The sequence below is a fragment of the Cynoglossus semilaevis genome, chromosome 6 (genome assembly GCF_000523025.1).
Source record: "Cynoglossus semilaevis isolate Cse_v1.0 chromosome 6, Cse_v1.0, whole genome shotgun sequence".
NCBI lineage: Eukaryota > Metazoa > Chordata > Actinopteri > Pleuronectiformes > Cynoglossidae > Cynoglossus > Cynoglossus semilaevis.
In genome coordinates, this window is record NC_024312.1 from 14,953,858 (window position 1) to 14,976,101 (window position 22,244).

Sequence of the window (22,244 nt, forward strand, 5' to 3'; positions counted from 1 at the left end):
GCCTGTTTCACAGTGTGTACATACTTTCTTAATGTCTGACTAACGATGGTGCTTTATGAACGTGGCCTTGTGCACAGGAAACAAACGGTAGAGTGTTAGCTCCTTTGGAGTAGGAAACATATCCTTGGTCTGACCAACACTAATCTACACCCCCTTTTCTCACCTTGCCCTGGCAACCTCAGTCTTCACCTCTGAACCTTTCCAATGTTTCCCTTGGGTTCCTCGACACGTGTAACCCCCCACTTACCCCCTAGGCTTTGTAATACTTGTTTCTGCTGTACTGCATCCTGAACACCAAACCCTATACTATTGACTTACAGTTCTCATATCAACACGTTCACAGCTATTGCTCCACTGAACACACAGAAACAGGGAAATATAATTACAAATCAGTGAATTTTAACCACTGTGGCACAAAATTATTTAATATTTTTAAATGAATCCCAACTGCTGCACCCCTCATTTTTAGTTTAGAGTCAGTTTCACCATTTGTTTTTATAGAATTCATCACAACTCAAACTAGTATTTAGTTTGAACTCAGCTGTAAATACACCAGGATCTTCAATAAATCAAACTGTTTTAAGTTTGTCCAGCAGGGCACTCACTGAGTTCAGAAATGCTGCCCACACAGGTAGCCAGCAGCGACTGTTCCAGTGTCCTCAGCTCCAGCTGGGCATAGGCATCCTCCCTGCTGTCCGCAGCACTCTGCTGGTTTTCTGTATATGGACTGAAGTGGGCCGGAAGAGACAGCACTCCTAGAAGACACACAAATGAAAAAAATAGTTAGATTAATGTTAGAAATCTTAAGGTCAGACAAACAAACAAAAACAAACAAAAAAATCCTCGACCATCAGTTCACACTGCTCCTCTGTGACTCCCAAAACAATTACTGTGGTGATATTTACAGTGTATTTATAATCCTGTCAACACACGAACGACCTCGCTGAGGGCAAATAACACATGAGGGAACATGAGCCGAGCTTCTAACACGTTCAGGAAAATAAACAACACACAACATGACATAAGGCTAACACAAACAAACGCTGCATACATGTCCTGAACTAGCATTGAAAAATAGAAATACAGACAGAATAAATGAAGAGATAATAACTACTGGGATCTTTCATTACAAAGAACAGGTATTGTGAAAACTGATTCTATTTTTTCAAATAATTGCGAACATTTTGAAACATCCAATAATCCAATGGACAAGAAAGTCCTGCTGTCCTAGATTAGCTGATGAAACTGTGTTCAACCATCAGAAATGAATCAAGGTCAACAACAAAATAATGAACACAGTGATGGAGGATTGTGATTTGTTCAAACACGTGATGATGTCAGACTTTAACAGCGATTGAGCATGATTCTTCTCTCTACCATAGGCAGTTGTCTGATATCATCATGTACAAGGAGACAACAGTGTGTTTATAAAAACCAAAGCTGTCCTCCTGTTCTTCCAGCTCTGTGCCTCCATGTGCAGCTTTGTAGCTACAAAAGTTTATCACATGTGATGACTGGGTTTCACGAGTCCTTTTCCTGTCTTCATTTTTTATTAGATGCATCTGGAAAATAAGAATTCTATTAAGGGGCTCACTGGAAATAGAGAACCTAACTTCAGTTTAAAAATGACATCCATCTCTCTCTCTCTCTCTCTCTCTCTCTGTGTGTTTCTGTGCTGTTCTCTGCACCTTCTGTTTGCCATCTGACTAGTATAATATGTGCTGACTCGTACTTTCAGCACAATGTTAACGGCTGCCTCTGACACGGCACATCTGCTACAAAGAACATGCACGCAGACAAGAAAACTATACACAAAAAAGACTTTCAACACACTGACAGTCATTCTGGTCATCACAAAGAAACACACGTCTGTGCACACGGCACTTATTTCACTTATTTCATGTGTTTCAGGTATTATGGCAACTATATCTGCTCAGTTTATGTTGTAGATTCAGATTTGAAACAACCTTTTCTTTATTTTTTTTGGTGCAAATTCTGTATTGCTGTGCACGCTCTGCTGCCTCAGTGTGTACACGAGGCCACAGTTTATGGCCACTATAACTAAGACATCCTTGTGGCTGTTAAGGCATGTAAAGGATAATGTGATAAAAAATAATTTAGGAATGGCTTGATTTAAACTTGCGTCAGGGAAGTTATTGCCTCCTGAGGAACATAAGCCATTTAAAGCCTCATTATTGCCTCAGTAACGTGGTGAGTTAAGTGAACAGATCACCTGGTGTGTTTATGTGTGTTTCTATATGTAAGCAGGAGTGAGTGGACACAGTGGCTACAATCAAGGGGACACCCGTGATTTGTTTTTTTAACTGAAAACTGAAAACTAAAACGACAGGATGGACAGTGACGATGGTGGGAAGGAAGCATGAATGAATGGAGGAATAGTAGGAAGAAATGAAAAAAGGAAGGAAGCAAGCAGGGATGAAATGATGGAATACACATTAACAATAAAATTCTGTTTGTTTTGAAACTAAATGGGTCCAACAGGGCGTCTACGGTACTTACAGCTTTCATTTATGAGCTTTAGCCTATGTTTTGTCCAGAGCAGTGCATTCTTTGGGAATGTGAATCCAGTTTGAGTTGATTCTGCTATATTCTTTCAAAGCTGTGGCAAACTGGCACAGATGACCACAGTCTCAGAGGTTCCCACAGTCCCACCCCGTGGCTTGCCTCACCACTGAAACCCAGTGGAAGGTACTGACGTAGGTCTCTAAGCCAAGCAGTGCCTGTCTCTAACACCACCACCACATCATGGAGAAAACAGCTACAGCTGATATTCATTCCTGTTCCCTAGCAGTGACAACAACTAGTGGTAACGCAAAGAGAAAGATATGAGAATGCAAAGAATCTCTTTAGGAATAAAGACTCTCTGAGACAGTAAGGAGGGAAACACAAGTGGCAAAAGGGATTCATTCCGACGTTACCATTACGGCTCCATTTCTGAGGTTGACCGTGCAAATGTCATGTGGGAATCCCAGCTACAAATCACAGCTGAAACCACGAGTCCTGTGGCCATCCCAACTATCTTTCAAAGCAATGCAGCTCCTCCTACCTCAGCCAAGCCATCATTCACTATGATGTTGGAAATACTCCGGGACAAGGTCAAAAAAAAGCAACAATTTTTGTTATGCCAAAAGCCAGAGATATTACAATAACCACATTCTCAGTCTTTGCTGTTCTTGTGATATGTCATGTTATCTCCTTATGTCACGTTGTCTCCTTGAGTCCAAGCCTCTGTTTTTATAACTCATGCTTGACAGAGGCTGTGAAGCATTATCTATTTTGTCTATGGAGCCTATCACTCCTCATATCTACTGCATTTGGAATTCAAATTGCTGACAGAACTTAGTGAGTATTCAGCCCCATAATACTTCTTTGTGTTGTCGGGTCCTTTCAGAGGTTTAGGTTTATTTCTGTTCCCACTGCCTCGTCCTCGATAAAGAATGCATTCTTCAGTGCAGGAAGATTTGTTTTGTCTACCTCGAAGACATGCATTAAACACACACACACAAAAAAGAATCATTTGGCTGTGCTTTTGCTGCATACTCCCATTACTTTAAAAATCTCTATGACATGGGGCGTCTGCATAGACACAGTCATAAATACACACAATCAGAAACACACAGATGAGCACCTGTCACATCTCTGTTCACAGTCTCTTCATTCACTGCAGAGGGGATGGAGTCGGCGTTCAGCTTCAAAGCCACATCCTGTACACAGAATGAAGCTCAGGGCCAAGAGCTTTCATACTTGTCCCTGTGTGAAGGCTGAAGAATCGACGATCACACAATAATACAGTGTCTGATGGCCATGTTAACGGGTGTGTATCACACCCACGGTCCCCTGTTTTCTTTCACACAACCCTTTCTCATACAACAACAACAAAATAAAACACATCCACATGATTCAATACATTTCAGTGGAATCCAAAGGCCAGGTGGGTTCCTTCACCCACAGGACAAGGCTCTTATGTCCATTTGTCTCCAAAACACCTGCTTTACACACATCCAGTGTCACCCACTCACCATAGTTTCCCTGAAATCACGGCTGTAATTTTGACATTTGTGGACAAAGCTATAATCCAGCTTTTTTTTAAACACGGAGCCATGTTTTGTTGTCAGTGGAAAATGAATGAGAACATTTGGCACAACTAGTTGTAATGACTGTTTAACTGATCCTGGTAGTTTGAGAACACTGCTAAGCCAGTGGTTACCAAAGTGGGGGGTCAGCGGGTCAAATTAATTCATTTTTAAGCAACACAAGAGCAGAGCCAATGGCACAATAATCATTTTATTATGATAATGAAGCCAGAATTGTAATTGAAATCAAATTTCGATTACTCACCAAGCACTAATAGCTGTGCAGATGTTAAATGTCTGTGTGTGTGAGAGTAGGGGGGCTGCAGGGAAAGGAATGATTGCTAAGCTACGCAACTGTACAAAGTCAATCTATAAGTGCACAGATTGATGACATACCTTTTGGCTCTTAACTTGCTCAAAATTCGTTGAACGTGTTATGCAACACAAGCTGTTACCTCAGGAAACACCACTTCGTTTGTTTGCCTTAGTCACTGTTAAAATGCAGCACAAAACTGTTGTTTGAACAACCAGTCACGTACCTCTACCTTTGAAAGTTCCTCTCAGCCCATACCAGTTCTAGGTGCTGTCACAACCGAAGTCATGAAATGTTATAAAAAGGTAGATTGACCAAAGGAGACCAAAGATGCAAACATGTCAAACAGACAGCCATGTTCTTCCTATTCTCTAGGAGGAAGACTGCTGCAGGGGATGACCACTGGGGTGAATAGGAATCAAATGTAGTCTGGCAAAGTTTTTTGTTGTTCCCTGGCGCCACACAGCTAAATTATATTGGCACGTCATTCGGCCGTGTTTTGTTGGGAACCAGTTGTTGCTGCATAGCATTGTAATGATATTTTGAATGTGATAAGACACAAATAGCATGGGTGTGTATTTACTGATAACTTGAACCAAAAGCTTTCTTGTCTTCTTGTTGACTGTACTTAGTGACTGTGAACAGACATTCATTTCTGAAATTGAAAAGAAGCAATAGTTTTATCCAGCAATGTTTACAAAGTAAACCTCATGGTTAAAAATAACAATGTGGTCCTTTGCTCTAGTGTGCCCTCTTCATCAATCTTAACCTAAATAGACTCAGAGTAGAACAGAGGCGCATTAAGAAGCCTAGAATGGTCTATCAGTACTTTGGTTTAAAAGAAGTCAACCATTAGGAAACTACTGAACTCCCTACCTTCCTGTGGAAGTGGTGGGCAGACAGGGACACTTTTATAAAGCCTAAGCTGCCTACAATTACGTTTCAGTTTGAACTAAAGTGACTATTCATTAGAAAATTTGCAGAGAGATCGAGGTTTCTGATTTGAAACATAAAGTTCTTTCACACACTAGCCTGTCAAACCCTGATAAATCACAGTCAGTGATAGACAAGTGAAGTGGGGTCTGCTCCGTATCCCTTGACACCTCTGGTGACCCTTAGACTCCCTGGGGTCACGGGTCAGAAGCACTGCTCAGCTGGGGCTAAAAAAGGGAAGTAACCTTATCTACTGTGTAAAAACGAGGCTTCCTTAAGTCACTGGGACAGGACACCCACACACATTAATCACTACAATACATTGCCAATACTAAAGCAAGAAAAGTGTTCCTTTTTTATGAACATTAATATATTACATGCAAGACAAAAATGTGCCTGGGGTCCAGTACATTTTTGGAGCTATTTTATCAAATATTTGCATGGGGAGGAAATAGTGATTAGGACAGTCTAAAGCCCAGCCTTCCTCCTCAAAGACTGAAAATAGGATTTTTATCCGTGTGATGTTAAAACTCTGCCAAAATCCTCTTGTGCAAAGCCACAAAGATTAGATCTGAACTCAGAACATATGCTAAATCTTCAAATGCAGTTGGAAGGGATCAAAGCTCTACAATAAAAGGTTTCGGATATTAAAACATCGTAACCTAAACAGCAGCTATTTCCTCCACTTCAATATGATGAATGATATACTGCGTCTGGAGACACAAAGGAAATCTTAAGTAGATCAGATCTCCTTTCATGAAACTAGGGAACATTTTTTCTGTGATAGTGCAGCACATTGTCATATACATTTTGCTGAATCCAAAAAAACACGTTGCCTCATACATTTTTGAAACACTACAAAAAGTTGCCGACAAACTTTAACTCCAACTTTTGATATAGCTTATCACCTTAAAAAGCATTTCAGCATTAATTGGGTTTTGGTCTAAAACTAAATCTAAAAATGTAATCTTGACAGAAATATACATACATGTGCACACATACCCAAATTGGGAGTGGTAGGGTTCAAAGAGGGCTGGCTTTGGTTTCCCACAGCCTTGAAAAATGTTGCCATTAGCTGGTCTATACTACTAACCCTAATCCTAAACATGAATTTTTTTCTGTGCTTCTTTCTCTCTCTAATCATGTTTTATACTCTACATTTCAGACCAACTATGGAGCCTGTGGCTATTCAGACTGGTTCCTTTCCCACATTCCCCATTTCCATATGGAAAGCCACTTCATATAGTGTGCAGCAATGGGACACTATGACACCAATAGTGGATAATGTAGTTCTATGTTTTAACATTTTGCTTCATAGAACAAATGCAGCAAAAACCACTCACACTATTGAACCTATTTCTAATGTTGAGATGATGTCATTGTCCAAGCCACTGCTAGGTTTCTTCAACAAAAAAACACCTAAATGTGATCAAAATGTTTCCAAGATGCCTAGTGGAACAGATCCGTAGTTACTTGGCGTTTCATGCAGAGCGCTCCTTAAAGGAACAAGTGGCCCTCTATTCTGCTCAGTGACAAATGCATGGGGGTGTTTGAGAATGTGACTTTGCACTAATTGCACCAACACTGTGATCAAATTTTTTCCCCTTAAAATGTCTTAAAGGGGAAAACAGAGAACCAGTCAGTGGAATCGTAGACAAACAGCCATTGACCAAAGGCCTGAATGTGAACTTGCGGTCAGGGGAGGGAGGGGAGGCAGTGCCTCACCTGCCATCATGATAAAAAAGAAACAAACACATAAAATAAATATGAATATTTTCCACTGATCTGTGTTCAATATGCTTTTTCGGTATGACTCTACACATTGTGCCTCACATCCAAATGCGCGACCCAATACAAACTGGGTCACATGACGCGGGTCCGTTTCCGTTCCAGCCAATACAATACTCTGGCTCACATCAAGGGTTCGTACGTGAACTGAAAGTCGACGTCAAGGTAGAGCCAGTAGTAAGTGAAGAAGAGCGTTTTCTATGTACTTCCGGATCCGACTCACCGATTGACGGATTGTATTTCCGGACGGAAATATTTCTCTAAAGTGGACTTTCCAAACGACGGGACAGAAGAGTCGTTCTTTTTAAATGTACTGATACAAACGAAAAGGCTGGCTGTGCGTAAGTCCTGTAAGAAACTGCGGTTACTGCTTTTCTTGCTTTTTTAAATTCTCATTGTGTGATAACGTGTGGACTAACTCGGGATACTGTGACCTGAAACATTTACAAAGAAGCCTCAGCAAACATGAAAGATCCGCCCCGCACATTCAAAGCCAGGTTTCTTTAAGAACTTCTGGAAATTCAAGGCTCGATTTGGCATTGGATGAGCAACGGAGACTAAACATTAGCCTCCATAATGCTAAGGTGGGGGAAAACCGAGAGACACAACCATGGACTTCATCCATAAGTAAAGGTAAGGCTAAAAATGGTTTTAAGTTTTGTTTTTGTTTTTTTTAATAAGTTGGGAGTAAATAGAACAAAATCAAGTACTTGATAACTAAATTTCTGGTCTAAAATATTTATTTTTTTCTTATCAAAATGATAGACAACCTTTGAAAAAAGCACCAGAATTTAAAGTTTGAAAAATAACAATTCTTTACTGAAGGTCAAAATTAAATGCTGTACTCATCTCTATACTTTAATTTGTTTACCATGAATATGAATTGACACAAGAAGGGTGCTCTGTCCATTTCTATAAAAGAAACGTTCTTTGTAGGATAAATATGTTCCTGTGTATGTGTTTGCATTGGTGTCAGTGTCACTGAAAGAGGAATGCTGATGGATATGAAGCATTACCAGGGGATGCTGTTGGATGAACAGTGAAATAAGATGCTCTTTTTGGTTCTTACTATTGTAAATCTGACTCCAGAGGAGTCAGTGCCTCACCAGCCATGGTATTTTCACCATCTCAGCTGTTAAACTGATTGTATCTACCCATTTTGGAAGTAACTCTGAAAAAATAACATCAAACCATCATTGGATTTACCAAGTCAGTAAACTTATTTAAATAATGACAAATAGACAGATGTCTAATGTAATCAAAACTGTCCACTGTTACATCACAAATGACCATTTATTAGGGCATAGGAATATATAAACTCTTCAGGTAATCTTAACTGATGTTATAAAAACAAGGAGTTGACTGTATTTTCTCTTAGATAGGTAACAAATTACTTTTGACCAGAGAAGCTCTTTTCAGCCTTCAATGACTTTACTTCCACTCATGTCTCATTTGCTTTTTAGTTTTACCCCTTGAAACCTTTTTCTTTTAGTTTCATCATGAGGAACTTCCTGATTTTTGAACTGAACAAAAATAAAATCCTGCAGAATAACATCCATTAAAAAAATAAAAGTGAGTCATCATTATTCACAAATTAAGTTTCTATTTCAATCACTTCCTCCCACTTCTCACTGTGCCTTTCAACAACTTGGCAAAAATAAGCACCCTCACAGTTACATGGACATTAATTAACACTCTGTTTGAGTCATTAAGCCATGCCTTTAAAAAAAACATGTCAATCTACCACCTTAAGGTAATTTACTCCCAAGAGTTCAAGGCTGTAAATGAAAACAAATCCAACACTTTTTTACTTTCCAGTTCAAAAAAGTGATTTTTCCATCTATTTGAAGTTCTGCAAGACAGAGAGGGTTTTATGAGTTCAATGAGTTTCAAAGTGCTGAAATTACTTTTAATAAATCTTAAGCAGCCTTTTTTTCTGATTAACATTCCATGTTGAACCGGGTTATAAAATAAAGGATGGGGTTCCGATCATGAGTTGTATGTAAGTCAAAGACATCAAGAAGGGTTCAAGAAAAGCTCTTGTATTAGTCTGGTACTTATGATTATGCCAGGTGTGTACAACTGTACTCAACACTGTCCAAATATCACTAAATCCTTTGATGCTAATAGTAATATCAGGACTTAACAATACTATTTGTTTTATGATGCTTCGTATTATACTTAAGAGGACAACAAATATAACCTTGCAACATACAGGATTTATTATCCAGCCTAAGTGGCCATTATAGGAATTACATCTCAGCAGTTTTACAACATCAGACAGAGCGGAGCAGAGCTTTGTTTAAGAGATCTGTTGTTGCTTTGTCTGCTGTAATGAGTGGGGCTGGTCTGTTTAGAAAGACCTGACTCTACACTTGTCCATGCCATTGTTGATAACAACTGTCCTCAGTGTAAAAGAGCAGACGAGGGGAGAGCTTTTTATGCCTGTGGGGGAGACCAAATTGGCTGATTAGGGTGAACAGAGGGCATTAGTAAAAAAAAAAGAAAATCAATGACACTGATGGAGCATGTGTATAAATAATTGGACCACCAACTCAGTCACACAAGTTAACGCTCTGATTAATGAGCCCAGTGCTGCTTGACCACACACACAGGTTAGCACAGAATTGTAGGAACTGAGCATTGAAGCGTCATCAAATACACAAATCAAATGTCCATGTCATTGCAGAGACAACTGCAATAAATATTCTGCACATTTGTGACCAGAGTGTGTTAGGGACCTGCGAGGCGTGTCGAGGTCTCCACCTCTTTAACACGAGGCTGTAAAATATCTTTAGCCAGACCAGTCAACTTATTCAGCTGGCTGTATGGCCCCGTGACACCCAAGAGGGTTTTACAGCTCACCTCTGAACCTCTCACATAGCAGGTTCACACCCCTAACACACTCTCACAATGAAACAGAGGGAGTGTCCGCTTCTTGAAAAGAGCCGGTAAGAGATGTGCTCTCGGCCTTTGGAGGTTATGTCACATTTTGACCCCGCAAAGTCACACACCAGTATTCATGCCCCTCTCATGTGTGTCCATGTGCTGGTCAGCACTGCAGAGCACATGAATGTTAAACAAAAGCTTATTGTTTAGTAGACAAGCACACACCGACCCCCGACACAATATTCGTGGTCTAGTAGACTGGCATCTCCTCAGTCAGTTACAAGATTAAACATTAAGATGTCGCCATCTTTTTTTCTACTCTTACGAAAAAGATTTTATTTAAGTTGAAGTGAGATACAGTAGTCCCTCGCTATTTCGCGGTTCATCTTTTGCGGATTCACGAGTTTGCTGTTTTTTGAAAACAGGAATGGGACGACAATATGGTTCGATTGGTCCAATTTTGCAACAAAATCGACGACGTCATAACTGCCTACAAGCTACTCTTCGACTGGAAAAAGAAGCAGCGGAAACAACTGCCGATCACAATTTTTTTGCAGCCTCGCAAAAAAGAGCCAGATCCTGCTACTACTACAGATCCACCTTCGGAAACCGTGGAAGAGGGGCCCCAAGAAATGGCACCACCCTCTGAAGAGACGTAAAATCAATAATCGGTTGCGCAGTAAAAGTCATCATCACCTTCCTCGTCATCATTTTACTGCGCATAAATATGGTGTCACTATTTCGCGGAAATTCAGTTCTCGTGGCAGGCCTTGGAACCTATCTACCGCGATAAACGAGGGACCACTGTACTTTTAATAATGGTTATATTTTTTTATAACGCAGCAAGACAAGTGATAGCAAGTGTACATGTCAGATTCAGAAGTCTATTTATTTTGCAGTTGTGTTCTTTGTGGCAGGTCGATTTCTAACTTTTCAAACTCCTTAGTTTGAGTGACAGGTCAGAATCATGACCTCGCTTCAACATGGCTAATGAAGCCAGATACCCACTATCCTGAATCATCTTTACTGTCACGTCTTCTGAAGTAAGCAGCCCATGACGTACTGTGATACTGACAAGAAGACAGCTGACGTGACGAGTGTTTGCTGCTCTTTCTCACCAGGGGGCAAACATTCTTCCGCCTGAGCACGTCAGCAACACAAATACAAGTTGTGGGAGGTGAGGTGAGGTGTGTGTGTATGCACAATAAAGTGTTGGTTACTCTGTGTTTCCAGCTGGTGCCTTTGCAGATGCTTTGTTGACTTAGTGTGTGTCACCACAACGACTAATGGTTTCATTGTTAGCGTAGCTTTTAACATGCAAGTTTATATTAATTGTTTCCTTTCCTGTGCATGTATGTACAGTACAGACATAAGTATGTGTGTGCGTTTGTGTGTGTTTTTACAGGTCGTTAGAGGCCACTGTTTGTCTGGTCTCTGTGGACCACCCACAGAAGCCTTCTCCAATGAGCAGCAGATGGAAAAAGAAAGACAAGGATAACAGACAAGGACTAATATCACCTCAAGAGAGACAGTTGGCTTTTCTGTCACTCCTTCCTTCCATCCTGCCATTATTCTTCTAATGATAAAACCAGAGCACTTTAACTAGCACCACATACAGAGTTAAGTCAAAGGTCATTTGTTTTTTTAAATGGACAGATCTGGTCTGTGTGTGTGTGTGTGTGTGTCTAATGCACTTCTTCCTGAGTATTAGAGAAGACCCGGTCAATTCACTGACGTTCCCACGTCTCTTTCCAAAGCCACAATAGCTACATAATAGAAGACAGTCCTTCTTTACACGCAAATGAATACTAGGCCATACTCTGGCGAAGACACATGTAATTTAAGATGGCCACACTGTATATCACCCACACCAAGCTTTGTAGGAAACAATCAATAAGTTGTCATGTACATCAAGCAAGTTAGTCTGTGTTTTAATACAAAGAAAGTGAAGGAATCACAATGAGATGGAACAGTTCACAGTTTGGTGTATGGTTGACTAAGATTTGTAAAATGTTGAGTGTGAGACGCAAACCAACATTAACAATGTAAGTAAATCATGGCTAGTGAGAAGTGCAAGCCACATCCTGACCACACACACGAAAACACACGAAGCCCCTCCACCCTTCCTACAGAGATCTGTCCAGCAAGACCCTTTAAAGGAGTGGTGTGTGTGTGTGTCGTGTCTGTGTGTGGGTGCATGAGTGGTAAAGAGAAAGGCTTGCCTGCAACATCGGGGGTATAACAACTATTTTTTTGCATTCTTACATAAATAGCTCCTGTACAAACAGTGAACTGACTACAAATGTGTTTTTATTCTCACTTGGCTCCAATGCGTAGGTTCTGCTGAGGCTCTTTGACTATATCGGTTTGATACCACATCTGACAGATTTTTACCTAACAAAATATATTTTCTGCCCAGTCTGTCTCATGTTTTTACTCTCTCTCAAACTTTTAGGTCCTGTACATTCTGCCCCACTCCAAAACCGGCAGCTTGTGCTCTGCCTCCTTGGGAAACCCCATGACCACAAAAGGCCAGACAGACAGAAAAGGCTCATGGGGTATTTCATTCAACTACCAGCCAAGTGTTCAAGGTTAGGGTTTTCAGCAACACGAAGCTTTAAGTTATGAAAACACACACATGTACTCAGACACATTCTCACCACCTTGGGACAGTGTGTATTCTCCTGTTACAGCCTGCAAAGGCTCAGAGACAGTTTGGGGGAAACATAACACAGACTATATAATGTTGATAAGAACAATGAAAGCTTTGTGTGAAGAAACAAACCTGAGGCAGATCTTCTTAAGCCAATGCTGAAATGCAGAGTATTAATAAATATATAAAAACCTATGACAGAGCAATTGAAATCCAGCCTCTGGTATGTGAAGGATTTTTCTGTGTGCAATGTGAATATTTGATGCCTTCACAAGCTGTTGTCTTTTAGCTACTGGTTCCCAGAATTATAACAGTGTATCTGTGTGGAAAGTCTCTGGCTGAACCTTGGTCCAAAGAGGACCTGGCAGGATGCTACACAGATGAGCGCTAGGCTGAAACAAAGGCTGAATAGGGAGAGCGGAGGGAAAATGTCAAGGCTAAAATTTGGACAGGACGTGAGTCTTTCTTTCATTAAATCTTCAGACTGCGGGGACATATAAACCAGACCTCATATGTGACAAAGACAGGTTGAATTAACAGATACACAAGCCAGTGTGTTTCAAGAAATTCTGCTAAAAGCTAACCTCACACTGTTCGAGGCACTGTTCTTAATCTTCTCCTTGTCACTGACTGTCACAGTCACTCTTTTTCTGTTTCTACTGTGTCCATCAGCTGTTCTTTAGATAGAAAAGTGTGAAAATGAACGACATTATTTGTATTTGGATGCTTTTCTCTGATGATGACATTTCAAGACCTGTGAGCAAAGGGAGAGTCAGGTGTGGGGGGGGGGGGGGGGGGGGGGGGAGTGGAACTATGAAGGAGGAAGAGGCAGTGCAGAAATAAAAGAGATATTGAACTCCTGGGATGTTTTTACAAGGTCAGGACTAGAAGACATGCCTCCGCTCAAATGTTTCTCTGGCTTAAGTTTATGATTGTTATCCACGCAGGCAAGAAGGATGTTAAGAATCTCGTCTCTAGTCAAATTAAAACACAGAATGTGTCAGGACTAATTATCATCTAACGATGAAAGTGTAGATTCCTTTCCTTGTTTGTTTTTGCTCTTTGTAACTAATCAGTCTGTGTCTCTTTCTCATTTAGTGTGTCCTGAAAGCCCGTTCTATCCTGTGAGTGTTATCTGCTCAGATTGTGTCACAATGTTATCAGAACCACACAGAGAGACATCAGACGTCTCCCTTTGTTTTCACATGTGGGCTTGTCTTTCTCCCAACTTTTTAAATTGTTCTCCTTAAAGCATAGCGTCTGTGTCTCTGGATCCTGTCTGTGGACCTTGTGTCAAAACAAAGCCTTCAGGAAAGGCACATTTAAACAACTTTGTCAAAACATGAATGAACAAACCCTGCTCTTACCTCACAGCTTGGCTGAGGCTCAGCTGACCAGCCAGCTGGCTATTGAAGTATTTATGACTTGCTGACCCTCAGGCCGCCTCCACCCCCATCAATTAACCCAAACTCCTGACTCATCTGTGCGTCATTTAGACACACCCTTCACCTAAGCACCTGACAAGATTGGTGAAGGGCATTTGTAATCAAATCCTACTGCATTACTATAAACGCAGCCTGTAATTATTTTTGATTTGGTAAATAAATCAAAATTTGTGACCACTTTCTTTCCTTTTAAGTTTTCCTTTATTGACCTATGCTGGTGTAAAACTTGGTGGATGTCTTTGACATACACTTTATATTTCTCTTGGGCCATGTTCTCTTTACAAGTGTCTTTGAAAATGTTTAGAACGGAAAACCCACAAAGTCAGAACACTAAATCTTTGACACGTATATCTACAGAGTACCATGTGGACTGTGACCTGATGATTAACACATGAGAATGTCTGCTCAATCAAAAGACATAATCAGTGACACTTGTGTCTATATGGCGTGTGTGAAACCCATATCTAATCCTAACGTGTTTAATAATCCCACTGGACTTGTGTGGAGTTAAAAAGGAACCACATTTGATGAGCTGATAACTACGTTGGCAGCCAGACTGTTTTTGGAGGCTTCATGTTGCTCTTTGAGGTGGAGAAGTGACGGGGGTTTTGAGAGGTCCGTCTCGTTTGAGCTGTGCTGCATTTAACTGCTGTCTGCATGACTTCCTCTGCAGTCTGCCCTGTGCATCACAGGCAGCGGCACACAAGAATAAGGACATATATGTGGTCAAATCTACATGAACATGTACAGAGCCATGTGTCCAAGTTTGTCAGTGCACACAGAGAAAAAAAAGTCAATGTCTTAGTAAAAAGGCTCCAAATAGATGGTGTATTTAAATATGAAACGAAGCTGCAGAGAAGCAGCTAATTTTCCAAAGGCACCCAAAAAAGGCATCTTTTTATCAGCATGAAATTCCACCGCATACCACTCTATTCCCTCTTCTAACCTCTCCCTCCCCTGTAACAGTCAATGGGCAGATTATCTCAGAGCTGGAGAGGAAACTTGGACACTATCTGTTCTGTCCTGTGTTTGTCTGCAACACACAGTCAACCCACAGAGCACTGGGGCAGGGTAGGAGTGAGGACGGCCATCAGAGAGAGCACAGCAGATGTGGATGAATAGACAAAACCCCATTAAATTACTGCTGTGGTTCAAATAGAATGTTGAAGGCATTCACACATAGATGTTACGGCAGCCAGGCAACACATATAAAGGCATATTTTCTGCAGGAAAAAAAAAATAGGCAAGTCTGTTATTGCAGCAAACACCTAGTGCCCTGATAGTCGAGCTGTGAAGGATTTCTCCACCACATAAACACAACTTCCACTCAAATGCAGACTTAATCCTCACAATTTTCAAAGATGGTGATTATGCATCATAAAGAGGCTTTTGACTTTACAGCAGAGATGATTGCTGAAAAACTAAAACCTAACCATTATATCACATTCAGATTACAGCTTATACACAGCTAGTGTTATGTTTTCATCATCAAATCAAATTTGAAAAAGTTTTTTTTCCATTTTGATCTTACTGACAGAAAAAGACTAATTTACAGTTAATAGTATCCGGACATGACAGTGTCTTTTTCTGGTGCCTGCATGTGTTTCCCATATGGCCGTGCTCTGAATGTGCTCCTTCTCTCCACTAACCACAAGGGACTTACAGGAAGCCTCTCTGTAGATGGTTTGGGTCTAAATATGCTGCGTATGCTGCTGTGGCTTTCTTAATCACCGCTTCTCAATGTGCATGACCTTGACCTAACAGGTGACTTCTCTCTGGTTGGCACTGGTTGCAGAGTTGAAAATGGAAAAATACTTTTAAGCAGGCAGCAGAAATGGAACATAGTTAGGATCAGAGCCAGGAATGACAACAAAACAATTAGAAGATGCCAGAGAAACGGCTAAGGCACTGTTACTGGGGTTACAAAACAGATGGCAGAGCTCCATGCTAAATAATGCATTTTTTCCATCCTAATAATAACAACACAGTTATCAGCACATCTGGTCCATTTTGTTTATAATACAGAGAAAGACACTGAGCCTCAACGTTTGCTAGATGTTGCTGATAAAGCAGCAGGCTTGACACAAACACATTCCACCGTCTAGTAAAGAGTGGGGGAGACAGTGAGGCCGTAGCAGGTGGGGAGAGAAGTAATGAGTGTTGTGTCTGCTCATAGTCATGATGGAAACTAATGAGAACATACATACAACTGCTGCGCATCTGGCACTGAGTTCAGACAGGTGAGCAACACACTCTCAGGCCTGTGCTCTATTTTGGGAAAACCCTTTTAAAGAAGAGGCTCCACCCAACTCTCCACTCACACAATGTATGGATGCCGGTTTAAGGGCCACACAGACGTCCAACAATGAGCTTGTAGCTCTACATGCATTACTTTGTAGCTCTTGCCAATGGAGAGAACACAGCAGTCAATTGTTCTATCGGCTCCAAGTCAGATGCTCAGATCTCAAGTGACTTTTTACATTTGATTTTGTGACAGTTTCATCTGCTGGGATGGACTGCACAGGGATCCTCTGCTGTTTATGGCTTACCTCTAATCATGAGCGTTGCAGACTTTGAGTTGTATTAACACCATTGTCACAGGAGCCACAGTAATATTTAAATTTTCCCACACGATCTGACACTATTTCCAACTTCCCTGGAAAATTGGCACACTGCTGAATGTCTGAAGGTGTTTCCAAACACCAGGCAAATAGCTGTAAACTATTGTGCAACCTGATGAAAAGGATTTATGAGACTGAGGGAGATTTTATGGAGCATGAATTGTGTACAAAGTATGGCAGTTTCGCACTGATACAATTTGGCCTTCAAACCAATGAGGGTGGGAACCTGGAGTAATGAAGCAGAACAGCAAATTCTTGACAGATTGCTTCTTTCTGCCGACAGTGTTTGCCGACTCCACCCTTGGTACACTCACAACCTAGTCATGCAAGTCTCAAGCAAAAGTATCTTCTCCTTGTATGTTCTTTTATATGTTGATACAAGAGGTTTGGCTTTTTAAAAAAAGGTGTGTCAGATCTTTTTTTGGCTACTGCTGTTTACCGCAAATTCACTAATGAAGCCATAACAGTGCTATGCAAACTGATACTGGAAATATCCACATTTCCCTTTGCCTGTACATATTATATTATGAACAAATAATGCCTTTGTTGAGTTAGTGAAAGTAAAGCAGTGAATGAATGGATGAATGCCTTCAACATTTGCAGGTATGAGGAGGGAGTCGTTTTATGTGCATGACTGTATCCAAGTGTATTTGCTTTTCCAGGGTAACATATCTGAATATTGGCATTGAACCTGCACACACTGTGGCTTTTCACTGCGCTGGACAAAAAGCTCTCTCTTGCAGCCTGTTTACAAAAACATCAGCTTAGACTTGAAGGGAAAAGGGGAAAATCTTAGATTTCCTGGCTTGCTGAAAAATATCCCAAAAAAAAAAACTGCCTGTGTTTTTGCATCGTCAGCATAGGGATGCAATCTCAAGCCTCTTTCCTTTAACACACAAACTATTACACACAAGCAAAGTTAGCCTTAGAACAAGTTCTGGACAATCCGGACACAGACGATCCAACCAAAAGAAATATACTGTATACATATACATATATATTTTTAGTTTCATTACACGTTCAGATGATCTTATCTGTGATTGGCTGCTTCTGCAAATCTAGAATGAAGCTGACTGAATTTAACAAAGAGTGGAGGTGCCAAAACTAGGTGCATTTGGAACTGCTGTTTCCAATCTAGACTCCACAGTAGCAATGACGTCATGCACAGCGGGACCTTTCAACAAACCCATTAGTACCAAATTTGAAATGCTCTCAGCTGTACAAAATATAGCCAGAGAGCTCTGCTGCCTTCTTTCTATCATACAGGACAGATCCCTCTCAGAAACCGCAGCCAGGAATCAGTGCTGATGTACAGTATGTGGCACACCAGCTGCACGTGTTTCTATTTTCACGAGACAAGTAAGCAATTCTGGCTGTACAGTTCTGTCTGGATGCAGTAAAAACCTAACCGCGCTTAATCAGGAATTGGAGAGATAAAATCGAGATAAAAATGTAATGTAATCAAATGTAAGGCTGTTTTTAATTCTGCTGTTACAATTTTTTCATCAATAGCTGCCTTGTAACTTTACTCTGCAGTATCTGTCATTCTTATTCTCATTTCCTCTATCAGTGCTTTACTGTAAACAGTGTTGAAAACCATGACTCATGCTGTTGTACTGCAATAGGAGTATGGCTGGGGACCAGAATGATGTGTGTGAGGGAGAGAGTGAACCATCTCCTGGGCTTTGGGGTTAGATTTGAGCTAATCTGACTTTATTAATCAACTCATGTAGCAAACACCCATATAAAAGTAGGGAACTGCAAAACAAAGCCTTGCACAAAGCAGACACATATTTGTGGTGTGATATCTGTAAAAGCATTACTCAGTTTTCTAAGAATAGACGGGTTACTGTGGGCGGCCACAGCAGAGCGTGCTAAAACACGTGCACAGGATCAATTTAACGGGTTAGTGTTTTCACAGCTGGGACTGGACAAGAAGCCAGTACAAACTGTAAAATGGACCATCAGTGTGTTTGTGTGTGGCCTAAGGTGGCACAGTTACACTCCAACCCTCTAACCTAAATATAAACTGTAGTATTTTCAATAGAATTATTGTGCATTATCCACTAAAGCAGTGGTTCCCAAGCAGCCTCAGAGACCCACCGTCACCCTGTAACGACAAGTCACAACACAAATGGAGGGAAACATTTAACTTCTCAGATTTACTGAATGAACAGATGGAATGGTTAGAATTTGAGATCAGATCTCACAGTATACTTTGAGCAGGATGACATAAGACACTTCTGTGAATTCCTCAGAATGTGGAACTGTCTTCTGAGGTACTGTATGGGTTCATCTTTAAGAGAATGGCCTTCTGTTTTCAAATACCGCAAGTGAAATGTAAGGTTTCACGTCCCACTGAAAACTACACTATGACCGACTTTTGGGTTCCGACCCAGCAGTTGAGCTTCACTGCACTAAAGCCATAAGACTCAAGGCCTCGTAGAATGTTTGTTTACAAATGTCATCTAAATTCAACTGGACAGCTACTGAGGCCAAATACAACAGTGACTGTGTAAATACACTGTGTGTACTGCACACGGATGAACTCAAGCCATATCCTGATATGTTTCCCATTATTTGATCATACTCCAGATTTGTGGAGCACACAATGTATTTTCAGAGCTGGTTTCCCCATCTGTGTGACCACAGTGCTGGGCCGTTTTCCCTCTATCTTTTTGCCCACTGTTCCCACGCCTCTTTTTGGGCTAAACACATATTATACTGAGCAGCAAATCATATGCTTTGTTCTCTCAGGGCACCTAAAACACACATTACTTATTGATTTTTACTACACTCATACTGTATACCCCAAAGCAGATAAAAATATCTATCCATAATACTTTTGCTAAACCTAAATGTTTTGCAGGTTGTTTACTAGGGTTGAGATAATATTCCTGAGTTTCCATTTAAATAGAAGACCTGGAGAGTGATCCCTTTATAATGAATACCCATTGATCAGCTTGTTAAATACCAGAGGACCCAATCACAAAAGGCTGCTCTTGAATTACCAATAAATACAAACTGTGGTTATAACTAGTTTCAAAAACAACTTTGTTGGCCTCCCTTTGCCATAACTCCATCTAACTTCAACCTGTAAACCTTCTGAGGTTTCTGTTTAATTTTCAGACTTTGATCAGTGGGATGTGTTGAACCTGTGCTGTTGTTATTCGTCTTTGTTGTCAGCACCAGAAATAATGGAATTATAATTAAAGAGCACAAGAGACCAAGGACTTTTGTGATGAGATCAATCATGGAATTCAAATGAAACTGAAAGTTTGCGTTTAAATAGCTTTTCATTACAGCTGATAGTTAAGCATTTGCCATTAAGGATTGATTAGACATTGAATTCAGATAACTCTGTGAGAGTTACCAAAACTCAATATTTTGAAAAAAGAGCCAGAAGCAGCCTCTAGTTCCTGCTTTTAGTTTGCATGTTGACATTGGTTAAATTACAGAGAACAAAATGTAAAAAGAAGTTTGAGGTTTCTCCAGAGCTTGCCCAGTGTCTCTGAAGCTATGTAAAAAAAAAAGAAAAAACTTTCAGCAGACAATGTCTTTGCCAGTCATAAAGATCAATTATCTCGCAACCATTTCCACTGTCCATTAGTAGAGCTACTACTCTGCACTTCAAAATGCCCCACTGTACCATCAGTACAAATTACACCGGGAAGAGCTCGGCCACATAACCTGGTCTTGTGAAGCGAAATTAAAGACAAATGGATTCTCCTGAATAAGTGTACAGTACAGTGGTGGAGCCAGTGCAGGGCATTTTGAACACATACAAACCAGACCTCAGTCCGTGCGTGTGTGTGAACGTGCTCATGCAAGTGTGTGCATGCATGAGTGATGAATAAGATCCTGGCACATCACAACCAAGTTCCTCTAATGCACTCCCTGTAGACCAGAAGATATAAACAGATAAAGAGAAGTAGACATAAATGCANGAGGGCGATGGGGAACAGCTAAGAGTGAGAGTCAGCAGGAGAAGGAAGGCGCAGAGGAAAGAGGGAGTTTTCAGAATTGTTATTGGAGCCGTAGAAGTCTTTTTTGGCTTAAATTGTTCCAGATGTGGGCCAGCCCTTGAGAAAAGGGAAGAAATGGGAAATGGAGGGGAATCAGGAGGGTTAGAGGAATATTTATCGGACTATGTCCTTCCACATGATCATGTAGTTAAACCCTACTATTTGGTGAGTGGTTTGAGACCCGAAAATGGGATTTTTGCCTGTGTGTGTGGGTGTGTGTGTATAGGTCTGGTGGCTGTGGTGGTAAAGGGAATCAGTGGGGTTTGGTGGGGGCTAGGAGCCAGGTTTTGGGTGTGGGGTGTCAGGCGGTGAGGTGATAGAGGGGTGTGTGGCTAGTAAGGGTCTATAAAAAGCTGGGGTGGTCAGAATAATGGTCTTTTGTTATTACACATACACAAGTTCATTCATGCTTATGCCTACACACACACACACACACAAACAAACAAAAGCCAGTGACTGAACTGACAAAAATAGGCCCTTTAACTTAACCAAAGGACATCTGGTTAAATACTGGGACAAAAGCTGCTCTTTAACTTATTTGGTGAGGAAGTATCTCCAACCCAAACATATACAGTGGTATAACAGATGTCCAGTGCACTGCACCCTTTTCAGCACTTCTATGTTTAAAATGTGATGACACTGAGGGTTGCTATGCAGAATATGACAAGTGAGAACGAATAAGGGAGTACAAGTGCAGCCTGACCTCAGGCCCTGTCCTGTTCTCCACATATTGGCAGTGTTTGCATGAAAAAATGAGCTGGGCCATGGCAATATCTTAACTTAGATCAATAGTACATCTTTTAATTGCAGCCTGCAATAGTGCCCCCCCCCCCTTCCATTCACTCATTCTCCATTGGGGTAAGCAGCAGGATCGCACAACAAAGGCCTATTGTGCTAGAATGAAAGCCTCTGCTACAGGGAGCTGGTAGTGGGCCACAAACGAAGGCTGGCAACATTGTTCCGACACAAGCTCATGATTCAGTGAATGTGCCAAAACTGCCATGTTAGAGAGCACTGAGCATCCTGGAAAAGCTAGGAGAAGATGACGACGAGGATGGACCTTTGATGGAGGGCAGCCAAACACAGCAGGGTTACCAGTGGTGAAGTCAGCGTAAACATGAGGCTGTGTCAACAGACAAGCTTCCTGACTGGGTTGTGTGTGTGTGTGTCTGTCGCCTCAAAACACTGCAGCGGAGCAAGTGACATGTGAGGACTCAATCGTGAAACTGACGCGAGTCAAGTGGTTAAAATTAAATTTGGCAGCAGTGGTTTCTCCAAACACGACCCTGGTCAGAGGAGAAAATGCTTCCTTTGTTCCAATCAAATGCAGCTGAACTCTTATTTTCCTATTATGACACTTCACATCAGCAAGGAATCAATCAAAAGTTAATGCATAGAACGCTGCAGTTGTATCCAACAGTGGGCCACACCTCAGATACACGTGGTCTGTGAGGAAGTGGAAAGTTCTGACCAGCACTCTGAA

At 41.1% G+C, this 22,244-nt stretch overlaps 1 protein-coding gene and 1 long non-coding RNA gene across 3 annotated transcripts in view; one reads left to right on the forward strand and one right to left on the reverse strand.

Moving 5' to 3' along the window:
• The window catches only part of abtb2b (ankyrin repeat and BTB (POZ) domain containing 2b), a 39,016-nt gene that overhangs the window by 14,894 nt on the left and 1,878 nt on the right, over nt 1–22,244 (reverse strand). The window contains exon 2 of the mRNA XM_008312323.3: nt 606–755. Coding sequence (XP_008310545.1) covers nt 606–755 — 150 coding nt within the window. The remainder of the gene's footprint in view (nt 1–605; nt 756–22,244) is intronic.
• LOC107988704 (uncharacterized) lies at nt 4,241–13,449 on the forward strand. 2 transcript variants are annotated; one of them, XR_001760200.2, is made up of 3 exons: nt 4,241–7,761; nt 11,139–11,204; nt 11,423–13,449. It is a non-coding gene; the product is annotated as an uncharacterized LOC107988704 (long non-coding RNA). The 2 variants fall into 2 exon arrangements; XR_003049810.1 differs by lacking the exon at nt 4,241–7,761 and adding an exon at nt 10,830–11,060.